The sequence below is a fragment of the Typopeltis vanoorti genome, chromosome 10, assembly GCF_054136105.1.
Source record: "Typopeltis vanoorti isolate ZY-2024b chromosome 10, IOZ_Tvanoo_1.0, whole genome shotgun sequence".
Taxonomy (NCBI): domain Eukaryota; kingdom Metazoa; phylum Arthropoda; class Arachnida; order Uropygi; family Thelyphonidae; genus Typopeltis; species Typopeltis vanoorti.
In genome coordinates, this window is record NC_143558.1 from 84,330,349 (window position 1) to 84,345,197 (window position 14,849).

A 14,849-nucleotide genomic window follows, 5' to 3' on the forward strand; every position below is an offset into this window, starting at 1 on the left:
TGGAGGAAAGAGTGCTGTAAAAGGAGTTAGAGATGATAAAGATGGCATGAAACCATGAGAAAAAGATATCCTTGAAGTGTGGAGTAATTACTTCGAAAAATTGCTAAAAGAAGCGGTCATAGCACAGTGGTAAAAAACACTCAACAGGAATACAGTCAGGAATACATATCAGTACTTGAAGTAGAAAAAGCCATCAAAGGCTTGAAATGTGGAAAGGCAGCAGGAGTAGATGATATTCGACCAGAAATGCTGAAGTATGGTGGTATAAAAGTCTTACAGTGGCTTCACTGTATAGATCAGAAAGCCTGGACAGAGGGACAAATTCCTGATGACTGGAGTAGAGCTCTAATAGTACCCATATATAAAAATGGAAATAAAACCGAATGTGAGAATTACAGAGATATTTCCCTACTGAGTGTTCCTGGCAAGATCAATGTGAGTATACTTTAGAAACGGTTGAGAAGAATTGTGGAAGAAAAAAGCTTGGTGAAGAACAAGCTGAATTCAGGCCAAATTGAGGCTGTCAGGATCAGATCTTCACTTTATGACAAATAGTTGAGAAAGCATGGGTATATAACAAAGATCTGTATTTAAGTTTTGTCGATCTGGAAAAGGCATATGACAAGGTGCCAAGAGAGAAGCTATTGAATATGCTACAGTTATATGGTGTCAATGGGGCATTATGTCAAGCAATACAATCAAGCAAGTCTTTATTTGAGTTGTAAGTCAGCAGTTAGAATTGAAGGAAGTACAGGAAGATGGTTTAATGTTAAATCTGGTGTGAGACAAGGATGTACATATCATTATCCCCTCTGTTATTCATTATCTATATGGATCACATTATGAAGGAAAGTGGTATTAAACATGATATCAGAATTGCAGATGTTAATGTCAGCTCTTTGCTTTATGCAGACGATGTTATACTTCTAAATAAATCCGCTACAAGTTTGCTAGATTCCCTGACTAAATTGAATAACTGTTGTAATAGATATGGTATGAAGGTCAGCATTAAAAAGACAAAGACAATGAAAATAGGTAGAATTGTTGAAAATGTCAACTTTGTTGTGAACAGGGAACCTGTGGAACAAGAAAACATTTCAACTACTTAGGCAAGATTTTTACTGAAGGTAAATTAAATATGGAAATAGACAACAGAATCAACAAAGCTGTTATGGTAGGCAATCAATGGAATAAGATAGAAATTAGTCGGAACACTGAATTAGCTGTATACAAGACAGTGTTCAAACCAGTTTTAACTTATGGATCTGAGAGCTGGGTCAGAAGTAAAACACTTGACCAAAGACTAGAGACCGCAGATATGAGAGTCCTGAGAAAGATTTTAGCCGTGAACAGATGGCATTAATGGGAATATATTAAAAACTAGGATATTAGGAAGGAACTTGACATTGTCAGCATCCAGGAATGCGTTAGCAGAGTTAATCTCAGGTGGTATGGTCACTTGAACAGAATGGGCAAGGAAAGATTAGCAAAACAAGTGTTCTCTGCCAGGTTGGCAGGAAAACGACCCAGAGGAAGACCAAGATATAGGTGGATTGATACAGTACAAAGTGCCTTAGACGATAGAAATATAAGATCTGATAATGTTGGATTCTTGACAAGTAACAGACTGATTTGGAGGAAAATTGTAGATAGGAAGTTAGTAATGATGTAAATTTTTCATGTAGTACTATCATATCCTGTACACCCCCTTGAGGGTACATGTCAGGAATTTGATGATGATAATGAGTAGAATAAAGAAAGGAAAACTGTTATGTAATTGTTGAGTGTGGACATTTTAATAGGACATTTTAGGTGATTACCATAATTGGCTGTGGCCTATCTTAACTGGTTAATTTGTCTGAGAAGGATTATAAATGAATTGTAACAAGTTTAATGAGAGAGACTAACATAGTAGACAGAATATTGATTAGAAGTATATAGTGTGTATATTGTGTGTGTTTAATGTTTAATTTAAGAGATGGATTTATTGCTCATGTACTAGAGTGCTTAATTGCTTGATATAGTTTGATTGAGCATGACATTGAACTAACTGAATGTGAGATATGTCCGGTTGTATGTGTCTTAAGATTCCAATAAATGTTTCGTCTTTTATACCTGAGAATTCAAATTACCACTCATAAATCTGAACCGTAGGGGGGGGGGGGGGGATTGAAAGAAAGTATATTATATTGTTATAGAAATTACGACTGCAAACTAGAATTCACATAGCCATGCCATAGTAGAGTGTTTAGTTAATGAGTTTAAGTACTAGATTTATTCAACACTGTGCATCAAAATCTGGGAAGGTCTCCCTGAATAAGAGTCTTCTCTATCCTAAGATATTGGCTGGCGCAGCATAAAAAAATAAATTTGTCGATATCTGAAAAGGAGATAGCCCCAGATAGAAATTTAAAGGATTCATTCTAAATTAAGGAATAACCTTTAATTGTTAGGGTAAACACGTGACTAATCTAGGAATTGGCCAGAGATATAGAATTTGCCTTCCTTTATAGAGTGAGTACATAAGAAGTGATGTAGATATTAAAGTGGGAAAATTCTTGGAAGAATCTTCTAGTTATTGTAGAGAGGCAAATTTATAACGAAAGAAGATTATAAGAAAAAGCAACGACATAACACCAACCTGTAGCAGCAACTAACCATATATTTTGTCTTATTGGCCTTGATCTCACACCAGACTGCTTCAAATGAACAGCCACCCTCCTGCCTATCTCATATTTTTTTTGACTGCCATTCATCTGATATCATCTGCTGTTAGACCAGTTTCACTAACTTTTGGTGAGGTTGCACTAACCAATGCCTAAAACTCCACTCTCTTATTCCTGATACTTCTGGCAGAAACTGCAGTGTCCCTTTAGTCCCCCAACTATGTTTACTTCCTGAATTGACTGCCCTATTCAATATTTTTACTTAAGAGACTAGATTCTGCACTTGGTCATTCTCACACTCACTTGCCTCATGGGTACCTTCACACACATGCACGCACGTACACCCACCCACTTGTGTCCACCCTAATTGCATGAAAAGTATGAAATCAGAGTAGTTGAGAAGTATATGGTACAGGTGGAATGAGATTGTTCTGTTGTGTATTCATTTTGATTTTCATATAAAAAGTTTTCTCTTTTCATTTGGGGATATTAAAAGTAATAGATTACAGATTCAACAAAGTGGTGTACTTAAGAAAAAGTTAATCATAGACAATTTCAAAAGTATTTTTGTATTAAGGATCCTTACTTAATACAAAATGCTTACCATATTAACCACTTTAGGCATTCATTTAGATAGTCTCTATGGAATTCTTCATTACCCTAATTCATTTATCCTTATGCATTATTAGTGTTTCACTTTTGTGTGTGTGCATGTGTGCATGCATGCACACACACACACATTCATTCTTTTTTTTTTTTCCTGTTAGATATTTTTGCAAGCTGATTTTGCCCTTGACAATCCAGAAACATTTAATGCAGTGTTCCCATGGTTCCAGTTACATCCTCAGAAAAGAGGCATTAATACAGCTCCATTTAGGAATTCTACTAAGCTTTTGCAAGAAAAGGTAAATATGTGTTTTTTATATTTTTTGATTTTTTATAATTTAGTAACTTGAATAGTAATTATAAACCTAAATAGTGATAATTTTTTATAATTAAACTATTTTTTATAATTTAGAATTATGTGCTTTAAAATGTAAAGTAAAAATTTTTATGTAATATAGGTGAACAAATTAAAATGTATTTACAGATATTTTTTCATTGCTGCTGAGTTTTTGCTCTATCTTGTGCTTGTCATGGGGAGATGGCGAAGCTTCTGCTGTCAGCATTCATCTGTTATTCTATTATGTGTGGTTAAAAATAACAATTTGTTTTAGAATGGGAGTCATTTGGGGAATTCTGTTTTTGACCTGGAATTTGAAAAAAAAAAGTTTAGTGTTTTCACTTGGTTAGACTATAAATTAAAACTTTGAGTCCTATCAATGTAAATATACATCAATTGCTCATGAACCCAGAATCCAATCCCATCAATGTATATTTACATCGCTAAATTAAAAATTCTGAAAATAACAATATATGCTTGAAATTCATTATCAGACTATACTGTAGTTAAATTTGAACCTTCAGCTTCATTATCCATGAGAATGGTTGACTTTTATCAATAAAAAAGGGAATTTATATTAGTATATCATAACGCCTACCCATGGGCTGCATCATGTACGATCGCACGTGTTCATGTTTATATTACATCGCGCTGTCATAACTCTGGCTGCTCCAATCTAAACAATATAAGGATTCACGACACTCTTCTTGTAACCTGAGAGATCAGTTTGAATTTTTCTGTCACCATGGACAGACTAGGACCCAGTGGTGCCCAAAGCAGAGGTGTAAAATGGTTCTTGAGTGAATGCAAATTAGAACAAATGCCTGAGGAAATACTTGCTAACGAAGGATCTGAATTAGATGATTGGGCAGACAGTGATCCAGAACAAGAGGAAGCAGATCTCCCCACAAATGTGAGCTCCGAGTCAAGCGACAGTGACGCAGAACTTGGAATGAGGGGTGACCAAATTTGTCCAGTGAGTTTTTTGCGATTGCATGTGAGGTCGTGGCATTTCAAAAACTAAATGGCCTAATTCAATAATTTACCACTCGACTTTTGTGGCCAATAGTGGATAATTATAGTGATGTACACCCCTATTTAAAATGATATTTTCATAATAATAATAACACACACAAATTTTATTTATAATTTTCATTATTTATGTAACATCTAAGCAATATTTTAACTGAAGTTGTTGAATTCTGACACCAAAGAAGTAAAGAAGTAAATATAAGTAGAAACTAATAAAAAATTAACTTTTTATTTTTTTCAAAAACCTTGATTTCTTGTAACCCTTTTCTGGAGCCCATACCACATGTATAACTAAAACTTTTGTTCCAATTAATTGTTAGAGATGCTAACTAAAAGACAGAAAATAATTATTTGGATATTCCATAGAAATACTGCATAGCAATTTTTTAAATAGAGCTAAAAATGGTCAGGACACAGGGTTCTTTAGGTCCCAGTAGGTCTAGGACTCAAAGTGTTAAAGATGCCAAGAAATTATATTCTTTGCATCTTTAATCCTTTATCCAAGTCTAAGCAAACAAAGTTTGCACATGAAATATCTTCATGACTGGGCTACTTGTATATAGAGGCTAATGACTTCACATCAATTGCCTTAGTATCTCATAATTGAAAGCACATCCCCTTTTGGATATGTATAATATTATGCATTATGGAAAGAGCCACTACCCAGACTAGTTTTGACCTTTATTGAGTTCTCATCAGTGAGTCAGACCCAGAAGAGATACCAAGGTTGAAGTAATGTAGAAGCCATATATTTCCCATATACAAGTAGTGAAAAAGTGTATTACCATTTGATTTCAGCAAATAAAGAACATACAGTTATGACACAGTGCTATACCCAACCAACAACAGATGCCATTACAGCATATGAACTCATTCAATAAACCCATTTATTTTTTTTTATTTTAGTCATAACCACACCATTTTCAAACTTCAACACAATGCTTCGATTTAAGGACATTTTTGAGTTACGACACCTCTCTGGAACCAAAAGTGTTGTAACTCCGGGATATGACTGTATTTAAAATACACTCTTTTATGTAAACTCATTTCATTTTAGACAAATTATGGACTCTACAATCATGTTATTAATAATCATTTTTAATTTCCTGGTGTTTCAACATTCATATTAAGGTCATTATCTGGAGTATACACATATATATATACAGAGACAGGCTTAAATTACATTTCACATAGCATGCTAAAGCCACAATGATTTGATCACTAGAGCTCAGGCCAGTAGAATAATTATTGAAAATAAAATTAAAATAAATAAAATAACTACATCAAAGCCATATTCTATTTAAGACATCATCAGAGAAACATTCTTTCATATAGATAATTTTATTACAGTAAGAATGATGTCCTAATTTAACATGACAGTTGTTATATTACATTTAAGATCCTGGATTATCTATGGTCCTATTTATATTTAACTCTTAGGGAGAAAGGTTAAGTGGGTAGAATATGTGCCTTCCATATTTTTGGGATTTTTAGACCCTAATTATTGTTAGGATTAGGGTGGTTGATAAGAATCTCACACACCTCCTTAAATTTACATTCATACCATGTTTTGGCGTGATGTAAACAACAGGTGCTTTTCCAGTCAATTCTATGTAAAATGTTCAGAGCATGATCAGAAAGGCTAGCTTGACCATAGTTATTATATTTAATGTGTCGTTAATGTTCCTTTCTTATGATAGGAATTGTGCATCCTGTTTCCCCTATATAGGACAAATTACAGGTGCATTGAATACGGTATACTCCAGGGTGGGCCAGCGAAAGGAGTGGATCCTTGAATGAGTTAAGTAAGTTCTTTAATTTTGCAGGTTGTATTTTTGTAGTATTCTGTTTATTTTATCTGATGTCCCTTTAATGTTTATATTTAAACATTAAAGGGATGGAATGGTTACAGTTTTATTGTAGTCTAGTTTATTTTTGTTTTTAAGTGAGGTCTTGTACAGAATTTTGTTGATAGTATTTTGGCTGTATCCATTTTTTAGGGAGCTATTGCTGATAACTTTTAATTCATCTTTAAGTGATTGTTCATTGGAGCAAATCTTCAAAGCCCTGTTTTTTAGTGTATTAATTACACCTAGTTTTTGTGTTGGGTGGTGTTAGGAGTTTATGTGTGTATATATTGGCCAGTATGTGTTGGTTTCCAGTAAACAGTGAAGGAAGATGTGTGACAAGTGTATCTAGAAATGGAAGTGTGTTCTGCTTTTCAATCTCAATTGTGAATTGTATGAGTTTGTGTTGTTTGTCTAGGTAGCTGAGGAGAGTGTCTAATGTCTATGGGAGCCAGATAGCAAAAACATTGTCAATGTATCTAAGCCAAACTTTTGGCTTTAAAGGAGAAGAATCTAGAGCACGTTGCTCAAAATATTCCATGTAAAAGTTAGCAATGGGGGGGGGGAGTAATGGTGAGCCCATGCTGTGTCTCCTTTTTGTAGGTAGGAAATGTTTTGCCACACAAAATAGCCAGAACATATAATCCAGGATCTTAAATCTTACATAACAATTGTCATGTTAAATTAGGACATCATTTTTACTAAAACTATCTATATGAAAGAATGTTTCTCTGATATTGTCTTAAATAGAATATAGCTTTGATGTAGTTATTTTATTTATTTATTTTAATTTAATTTTATTTTCATTAGAGGTCAGGCCAGTAGAATAACCGTTAATCAAATCATAAATTTAGTTTAATCCTTTATCCAAGTGTAAGCAAACAAAGTTTGCGCCTCAAGTATCTTCAGGACTGAGGCAACTCGTGTTAAAGGTGGACCAAGCTCTCGTCACTTGTCTTAGTATCTCCCATAATGCAAAGCACATCTCCTCGCAGACATGAAACCGGTCTGAGTAGTGGCCTTTCCCTTAATGCATAAAATTATACATGTCCACAAGGAGATGTGCTTTGCATTATGGGAGATACTGGGACAAGTGATGAGAGCTTGGTCTGCCTTTACCACAAGTTGCCTCAGTCCTGAAGATACTTCAGGTGCAAACTTTGTTTGCTTACACTTGGATAAAGGATTAAACTAAATTTATTATAGTTTAACCAAGTGTGAAAAACTTCCAATGTTGATCAAATCATTATCTCTTTAGCATACTGTGTGAAATGTAATTTAGCTTGTCTCTATATATATTCCAGATGATGACCTTAATATGAAGGTCAAAACACTGGGAAATTAAAAATTATTATTTATAGCATGGTTGCAGAGTCCATAATTTGTCTGAAATGAATGCTGATCACCATGTAACACTAAAGCAAAGGATTATGTAAACTCCAGTTAGTTTTGAAATCTATTCTTTATTCAGTACTGTTCCAGTTTCACACACTAAACTAATTAACTTATTTCCATCTGATATAACTACCTTATTTTGACTGTCTAGGTAATTTCATAATTTATAAACAGATATCTACTGACAAACTGAAGTATACTAGAGTTCCCCCTCTGTCACACCCACACACCCAATCAGTTGCTAACCTGTGCATGGCAGCTTTCGAGCGAAATGCCCTCACCAAAATGTCATTGAAACCTAAATGTTGGATCAGATATTTTATGATACATTCTCTTTCTGACAACATAGATTTGATGTTTTAGACACATTCTTTTCCAAATTAACAATTTTCATCTCCACATTAAATGCACTTTTGATTAAAAAAAAAAAACAAAAAAACATAATTTGTTCTTGGATATCTTAGTCACAAAAAAACCGAAACTGTTTTCTCACATGACAATTGACACACACACACAGAGAGATTTGAAAAAATTTTCAAATTTCACACAATGTAGTAAAGCAACCTAAGTTCATTATGTAAAGAGCATCATAACTATCAGTCTTACTGCCTTGCCACCTTCCAAGATACTAAATACTGTAAATCATATTCTTAGCTTACTGATGTTAAGTTTTGATATGTTATGTATGTCATGTTCTTATATCATGATGCTGGTATCATGTTCTTCATAGTTAATTTTTAATTCTCATGTTTTACATAAGTTATTTTTAGTCAATTTTACATTAAATAAAATTTGATTTATGCAACATTTTATTTTTAGCTAAGTCATTATTTGGATATAGTTGAAGTGCAGATAGCACAACAAATATCTGTGCGTTCAGAAGCTTTTTTCCATGCAATGACATCTCGAGATGCAGTAATGGACCAGTTATCAAATGTCATAAAGTCGGTGTGTGAACTAAGGTAAGAAACTCAATTAATTAAGAATTGATATGTCCAGAAAGTGTATTTTTAAAAAAATTAATAAACACCTTATATTAAGGTAATTGAGAGGTAATTAGAAAATATAAATTTTTAATTTACATTTTGAGTTTGAAATATTTCATATTTCAATAAAAACATAATTTATGATGATTAATATATAGTTGTACATTTTTGGCATATGCAGCAGACAACCTGTTCCCCCACCCCCCCACCCCCAGGAGAATGTGTTTGTGTGCTCAAAAATGACCAATTGTCACTCTCTTAGCATGGATTTTTTATTTTTATTTTTTTTATAGTAGATAATTGTGAAATATGATGGCAATGACTCAATTGAGTGAAGGTTTCTTCTTCTTCAACCCATCTTTCCCTTAGGACAGGTCAAGTTCCCTGATTAGGGGTCACAACAAATTAATGCAGCCAGCACATCACTCTTCTGCATTCTGCAAGGGCAGGTATTTTTTGCTGTAGATATGTGTTCATGAGGTTAGTTTGCCAGTTCTGAGGGACAAAAAACCAGTTTCCAGGAGAGAAGAAAATGCTCTTCCTTCATATGAGACCATCGAACTCGCCATTTGATTGAAATGACCTTATCAAGGTTCCTCTTGTACAGACAAGCTTTTCCAATTAAAGTGTTTGTCTATCAACTGAGCTATGGAAACTTTGAGTGAAGATTTATTATATTAGAAAAGGGAGGAAACATAAAAGAATGAATAGCATGTTGTTTTGAAATGAATTTAAAAAAAAAGTTGAGGACTACTATATTATGCATATTAATTATAGGAATTAAAATATTTAGCTCTTACTGTAAAGCTTTTATCTCTGCTGACTGGTCACTTGATTATACTGTCGCCTTGCAGTTTGACACTGATTGATTCATGAGCAGAGTCGATTGATTGTAGAATACACACAATATTCAATGGCCAGATATTGTCAACTGTTGTGGGATTACATCACAGTATGTTCTTCTTTGCTCTGTTGTTTCCAAATGACGTGGGCTGAAATAAAAAAAAAAGTAGCAGAGACTGTAAACCCAGAATTGGTAGACAGAGAATCTCAGTATAATTACTAAGGTAAGAAACTCAATTAAGAATTGATATTTCAGAAAGTGTATTTTTTTAAAAAAATTAATAAACACCTTATATTAAGGTAATTGAGAGGTAAAGTGAAGTTAACTGGTTATCCTAACAACATGTAGTTTCTGAAGTGATTTATAAATTAAAGATACCAAGAAATTATATACTTGGTTTAATCCTTTATCCAAGTGTAAGCAAACAAAGTTTGCACCTGAAATATTTTCAGGACTCGGGCAAATCATAGTAAAGGTGGTATGACTTGCCCTTCCCATAATGCATAGCATTATACATGTCTGTAAGGAGATATGATTTGCATTATGGGATACTAAGGCAAGTGATGTGAAGTCAATACCACCTTTACCATGAGTTGCCCAGTCCTGAAAATACTTCAGAGGTGGAAACTTTGTTTGCTTACACTTGGATAAAGGATTAAACTAAGTATATAATTTCTTGGTATCTTTAATTTATATGAGGGTGATCTGAAAAGTTCTCGGCCTCGACCATAGATGGCAAATCTATCGGCAAGTTTTTGTAAGTTGGTACATGTCATAAGCATCCATGTGAAATTGCAAGTCATTCTATCAAGTAGTATTATAGTATTACACTCGGATAAAGGATTAAACCAAGTATATAATTTCTTGGTATCTTTAATTTATAGTATAATCAAGTGGAAAAACTTTCAACAGCTGAAGTGATTTAGTCATACTAGTAACAGTTCTTTTTATTTAACATTATTAAGAGTCAGATGGGATTGTCTCAGAAATTGATCATTTTCAATAAAATGTACAGCAGCAACAGGAATAAATGTTAATCAATAGACATACTTGTTGCATATTACGTTTGATAATTCAGTTTGTTCAGCTAAATTGGCTGAAATGGAGTGAAATTAATCTTGTTCTATTTTTTTTTTTTTAGTTTTAATTTTGTGAGATATGTCCTACAAACAGATAATCATCAGTTTGTTATTTTAGTTTCATATATTTCATTATATTCTGTTTGCCACACATAATGATACTGTTTGAGATTAATCATTGTGGAAAATCAGAATTTTTTTATTTTTTATGCTGAGCCCATGCATGAGAGTTTGGTAGATTAACCTGGGTCCATACATGAGAGATTGGTTGGTCAACCTATAGTATTTTAGCACATCTATGGCAAAAATTTGGGAAAGGAAGAACTTGTTCACGTTGGATTTTGAAGCTTGTGCATTGCATCCTTGGGAAACACAAGGAATACAATGCTATTCTAGAATAGTACAGCAGCAACAGGAATAAAGTAGGAGAAAGAGAAATGTATTCTGTTGAGCATGGAGACTATGAATGGATGTTAGGTGGCAGATGCATGTTTCTTAATGGATTTAGTAGAGAGAGAGAGAGGTGAAATTATTGATGCTAGTTCTAATGAACATTTACCGTGAAGATATTTATAGAAAATGCATGTAGTACTATGCATGTTGTATGGCTTAATTCACAAGTGAAGCTTGAAGCTATTTTGCCAGCTGTGGTTTTGGTTTGCATTTCCTCGGCTCCAGGTAGAGTTAGAAAAATCCCTGAACCTCCTTGGTCGAGTGCTTCATTAGATGATCCATCAATGTAGGCAATGATATGGTTTGGATTATTTAACTGATGTATAGTGTCAAGTCCTTTCCTTTTATTTTCTTGCTGTGAATCCTTTTTTGAACAAGGTTCGAGGAGATTTAAGTTTATCATTGTGTTTTTTGGTAGAATAGTGGAAAAGAATGGCTCTTTGCTTATTTCAGTGGATAGATGCTCTAAGTCAATCTGTTTTCTAATTTCTTGATCATATGTAATATAGATGATCTTTTTAGTCTAGATTTTCTTGTCCAGGCATCGAAAGTCCTGAGTAAAAAGTCATCCTGTTGGTGACTCCTGATTCTGTTGGTGAATTTAACTGTGGATAATTTTCTTCTGTCTTCTAGTATGTGAAGCCCACATGCTTGTTGAGCTCTTAAATTATTTGTGGATGAGACTGCACCTATGATAATTTTTGTTACTCTTGATTGTACTCTGTCAATTTTCTTTTGAGCTAGTAGAAGCTGGAGCCTAGATTGATGAGACATATTCTATAGTGGGTCGTACGAGTGCCATATATGTAGTTTTATGTCTTCAGTTTTGCACCCCACTTTGTTCCACGAAGCCTTTTGATGATATTAAGCTTTTTAAGTTAAGAGCTTTATTAGATATATTTGTAATATGAGCTGTAAATCTCAGTTCAGTATCTAGGATTAGGCCTAAGTATTTTGGAGACTGTTTTTTCTAATTTGGTATTATATATTTTGATTTGAGGGTTGCAATTGTGTCTATTTTTTCTATCAGTGGATAGATGCTGAGGTTTGTTTTTTCTGGGTTTATATGTAGTTTAAGTTCCTTTGCCCATCTTTCTAAGCCTTTTATTGAATTATTTAGGACATTTTCAGATTGTTGAGGATTACTGCTTGTGTGCCAGATTGCTATATCATCTGCATAGCATGCTATTTTTGTGTCATTTATTATGTGAGGATGGATATTGTTCATATAGATGAGAAATAGGAGTGGGCTTAAAACAGAACCTTGTGGGACTCCAGCCCAAGTTCAATGCATGTTGGAATGAATTCCATTAACTTTTATTTCATTTTTCTTCCTTTCATAAAATCTGAAATCCAGATTAATGCATTCTCCCTTATTCCAGTATCGTATGCAATTTTTATTAACTTTTATCTCCAGATGCGATCGCAGGCAGCTGTGAGATCCAAGAATATTGTTGTCTTCTTTGTGGTTTTTCTTGAAAGCCATCTATGACTGATTGACAAAGATAAAATAATTGATCTTCTGTACTATGTTGAGACCTGTATGCAGTTTGGTAGAAGTTGATCTTGTTATTTTCTAAGAGCTAATTCATAAGTCTGGTATGTATTATTCTTTCGTTTAGTTTACAGAGAGTGCTAGTCAATGCTATTGGTCTGTAGATTTTACAGTCACTAGGGTTTTTGTTAGGTTTTAGTAAGGGTATAATGACTGATGTTTTCCAGATTTTTGGTAGTTTACCTGCATTCCAAGAGGTGTTAAATATCTTCAGAAGGCATTTTTTGGCTATTTTTCCCATGTTTTTAATCATATGTCCAAAGATAAGATCAATTTCGGGTGATTTGTCAGGGTCAGTTTGACTAATTGCTGTTTCTAATTCTGTCGTGAGGTCCTGAGTAAAGATGTCTTCGGAAAGATAGGTTCTGGATTGTATTAGCAGATGTTTTGCAATTTTCCTGCACTTTTTGTCTTCTTTGTTGTATTGCAGCTAGCTTGCATTAGAGTAATGTTTGGCTAGTAAATTTGTCACCTGTTTGTTTGTTTGTTTGCTGCTGTATTGGTTCCTGAGGAGACTGTGTTTAAAGAGCCATCAGTATCCAGGAGTGTTGCGTTGTTTAATAATCTGATGATGTTCCAGTGTTGTGAGTCCTTAAAAGGAAGTGTTGTGAGTCTTTTCTTGGATCTAGTCTATTGCAGAATTCTTCCCACTTTTTTTAGAAATTTCATCTTCTATGTTTTGAGTTAATTCTATTAACTTCTTTCTGTTGTCTTCTGTATTATTTTGTTTTAACTGTTCATTGATAATATCTCTTTCAGTGATCATAGCACTGATATTGTGATCTTTCCAAAATGAACCCAATTGTTTTTCCTGAGACCTCTGGGAATTGAATTTTTTGCAGCTTTCTGTATGTTGTTAGTTAGTTCTAGTAGTTGCTCATCATGTTCTTTACTAGTGGGTGTGCCAGTGCAATATGTTTCTAATAGTTGTGTGTATTTAGGCCAATTTGCTTTTCCAAAGTTTCAAGATGTCTTTGTTTGTGGTTTTTGGTCTAGCTGCAAATTAGTGTTTGTGATAATAGGCCTATGATCACTGATGGCATTCTTTAGTATTTTACACTGGGTAAGACTCGCAGTTTCATAATCTACTTCTGTGATGTCTAATGCTGATTCTGTTCCTGTTGTTTTTGACAGATATGTTTTTCACCTGTTGTTTACGATCTCAAGGTTTAGATCATCAATTGTGTCTTCTATTTGTGCTCCTTTCCGATCTAGTTGTGGGGAGCCCCAAGTTGGGCTTTTGGCATTTAGATCTAAAAGGATCTTTGTGTCTGACATTGCTTGACTTAGTTGAAGTAATTCTGTATTTATATCTGTGTTATTTAGTCACTAATGCATTTTGGTAGAAATATCTTGACTGCTTGAGCTTCTGTGTTACTATTTATATTGCTGTTTGTAGTTGATACGATTTCTTTTTATTTGATGTGTTTGATCCATAGGAGTATAGCTAGACCTCTGCCAGAATGATCCGGTCTGTCTTTCCTTAATGTTGAATAGCTTTGATTTGAAGCTTCAGATTTTGATTTAGTTTCGTTTCTTGTAAGCATACCATGTGGATGTTATTTTTCTATAAAATGTTCTTCCATCTTTTTTTTAATGCCATTGATGTTTATCTGAAGTATGTTGAGAGTCCATGTAGCATATTTCTCATCGAGATCCCGGACTGCTGTTCTCGACGCATCAGCTACCCCAGATGCGGTAGTAAGTTTGTGATCAGAACAGATGCTCTTCATGGAATTGGGTTTGCTAGAGTCCCATTAGCCAGCAATTTTCAGGGTTCTCTGCAGGATTTGATGTAACAACCCAAGTGAAAAAAAAAAAAATTCATGGTACTGCATTGGTACTTCAAACCCTTACTTGCCACTTCCACCTTGCACGTGGGCAAATGTCTCGAACGTGGGGTTGGACTTCTGCAAGGCATTTTAGCTTGAATAAAATGGAGATATATGCTTCCTTACTACGGAGGATTACTTCAGTGTTTCATTCAGTTTATATGCTTGGAAGGCCCAAGTCAATAATCCAAACAAGGGAATGAAGTAGAATCTTGGT

The 14,849-nt window shown here is 34.1% G+C and overlaps 1 protein-coding gene across 2 annotated transcripts in view; it reads left to right on the forward strand.

The window, feature by feature from the left end:
* Nucleotides 1–14,849, forward strand: part of scat (VPS54 subunit of GARP complex scat) — a 393,993-nt gene that overhangs the window by 85,797 nt on the left and 293,347 nt on the right. For both annotated transcript variants that reach the window (XR_016548906.1, XM_090398663.1), the window contains exons 5-6: nucleotides 3,434–3,571; nucleotides 8,703–8,845. Coding sequence is in view for 1 of the 2 variants with exons in the window: in XM_090398663.1 (XP_090254789.1) it covers nucleotides 3,434–3,571; nucleotides 8,703–8,845 (281 nt within the window). In the remaining variant the exon portion in view is untranslated. The remainder of the gene's footprint in view (nucleotides 1–3,433; nucleotides 3,572–8,702; nucleotides 8,846–14,849) is intronic.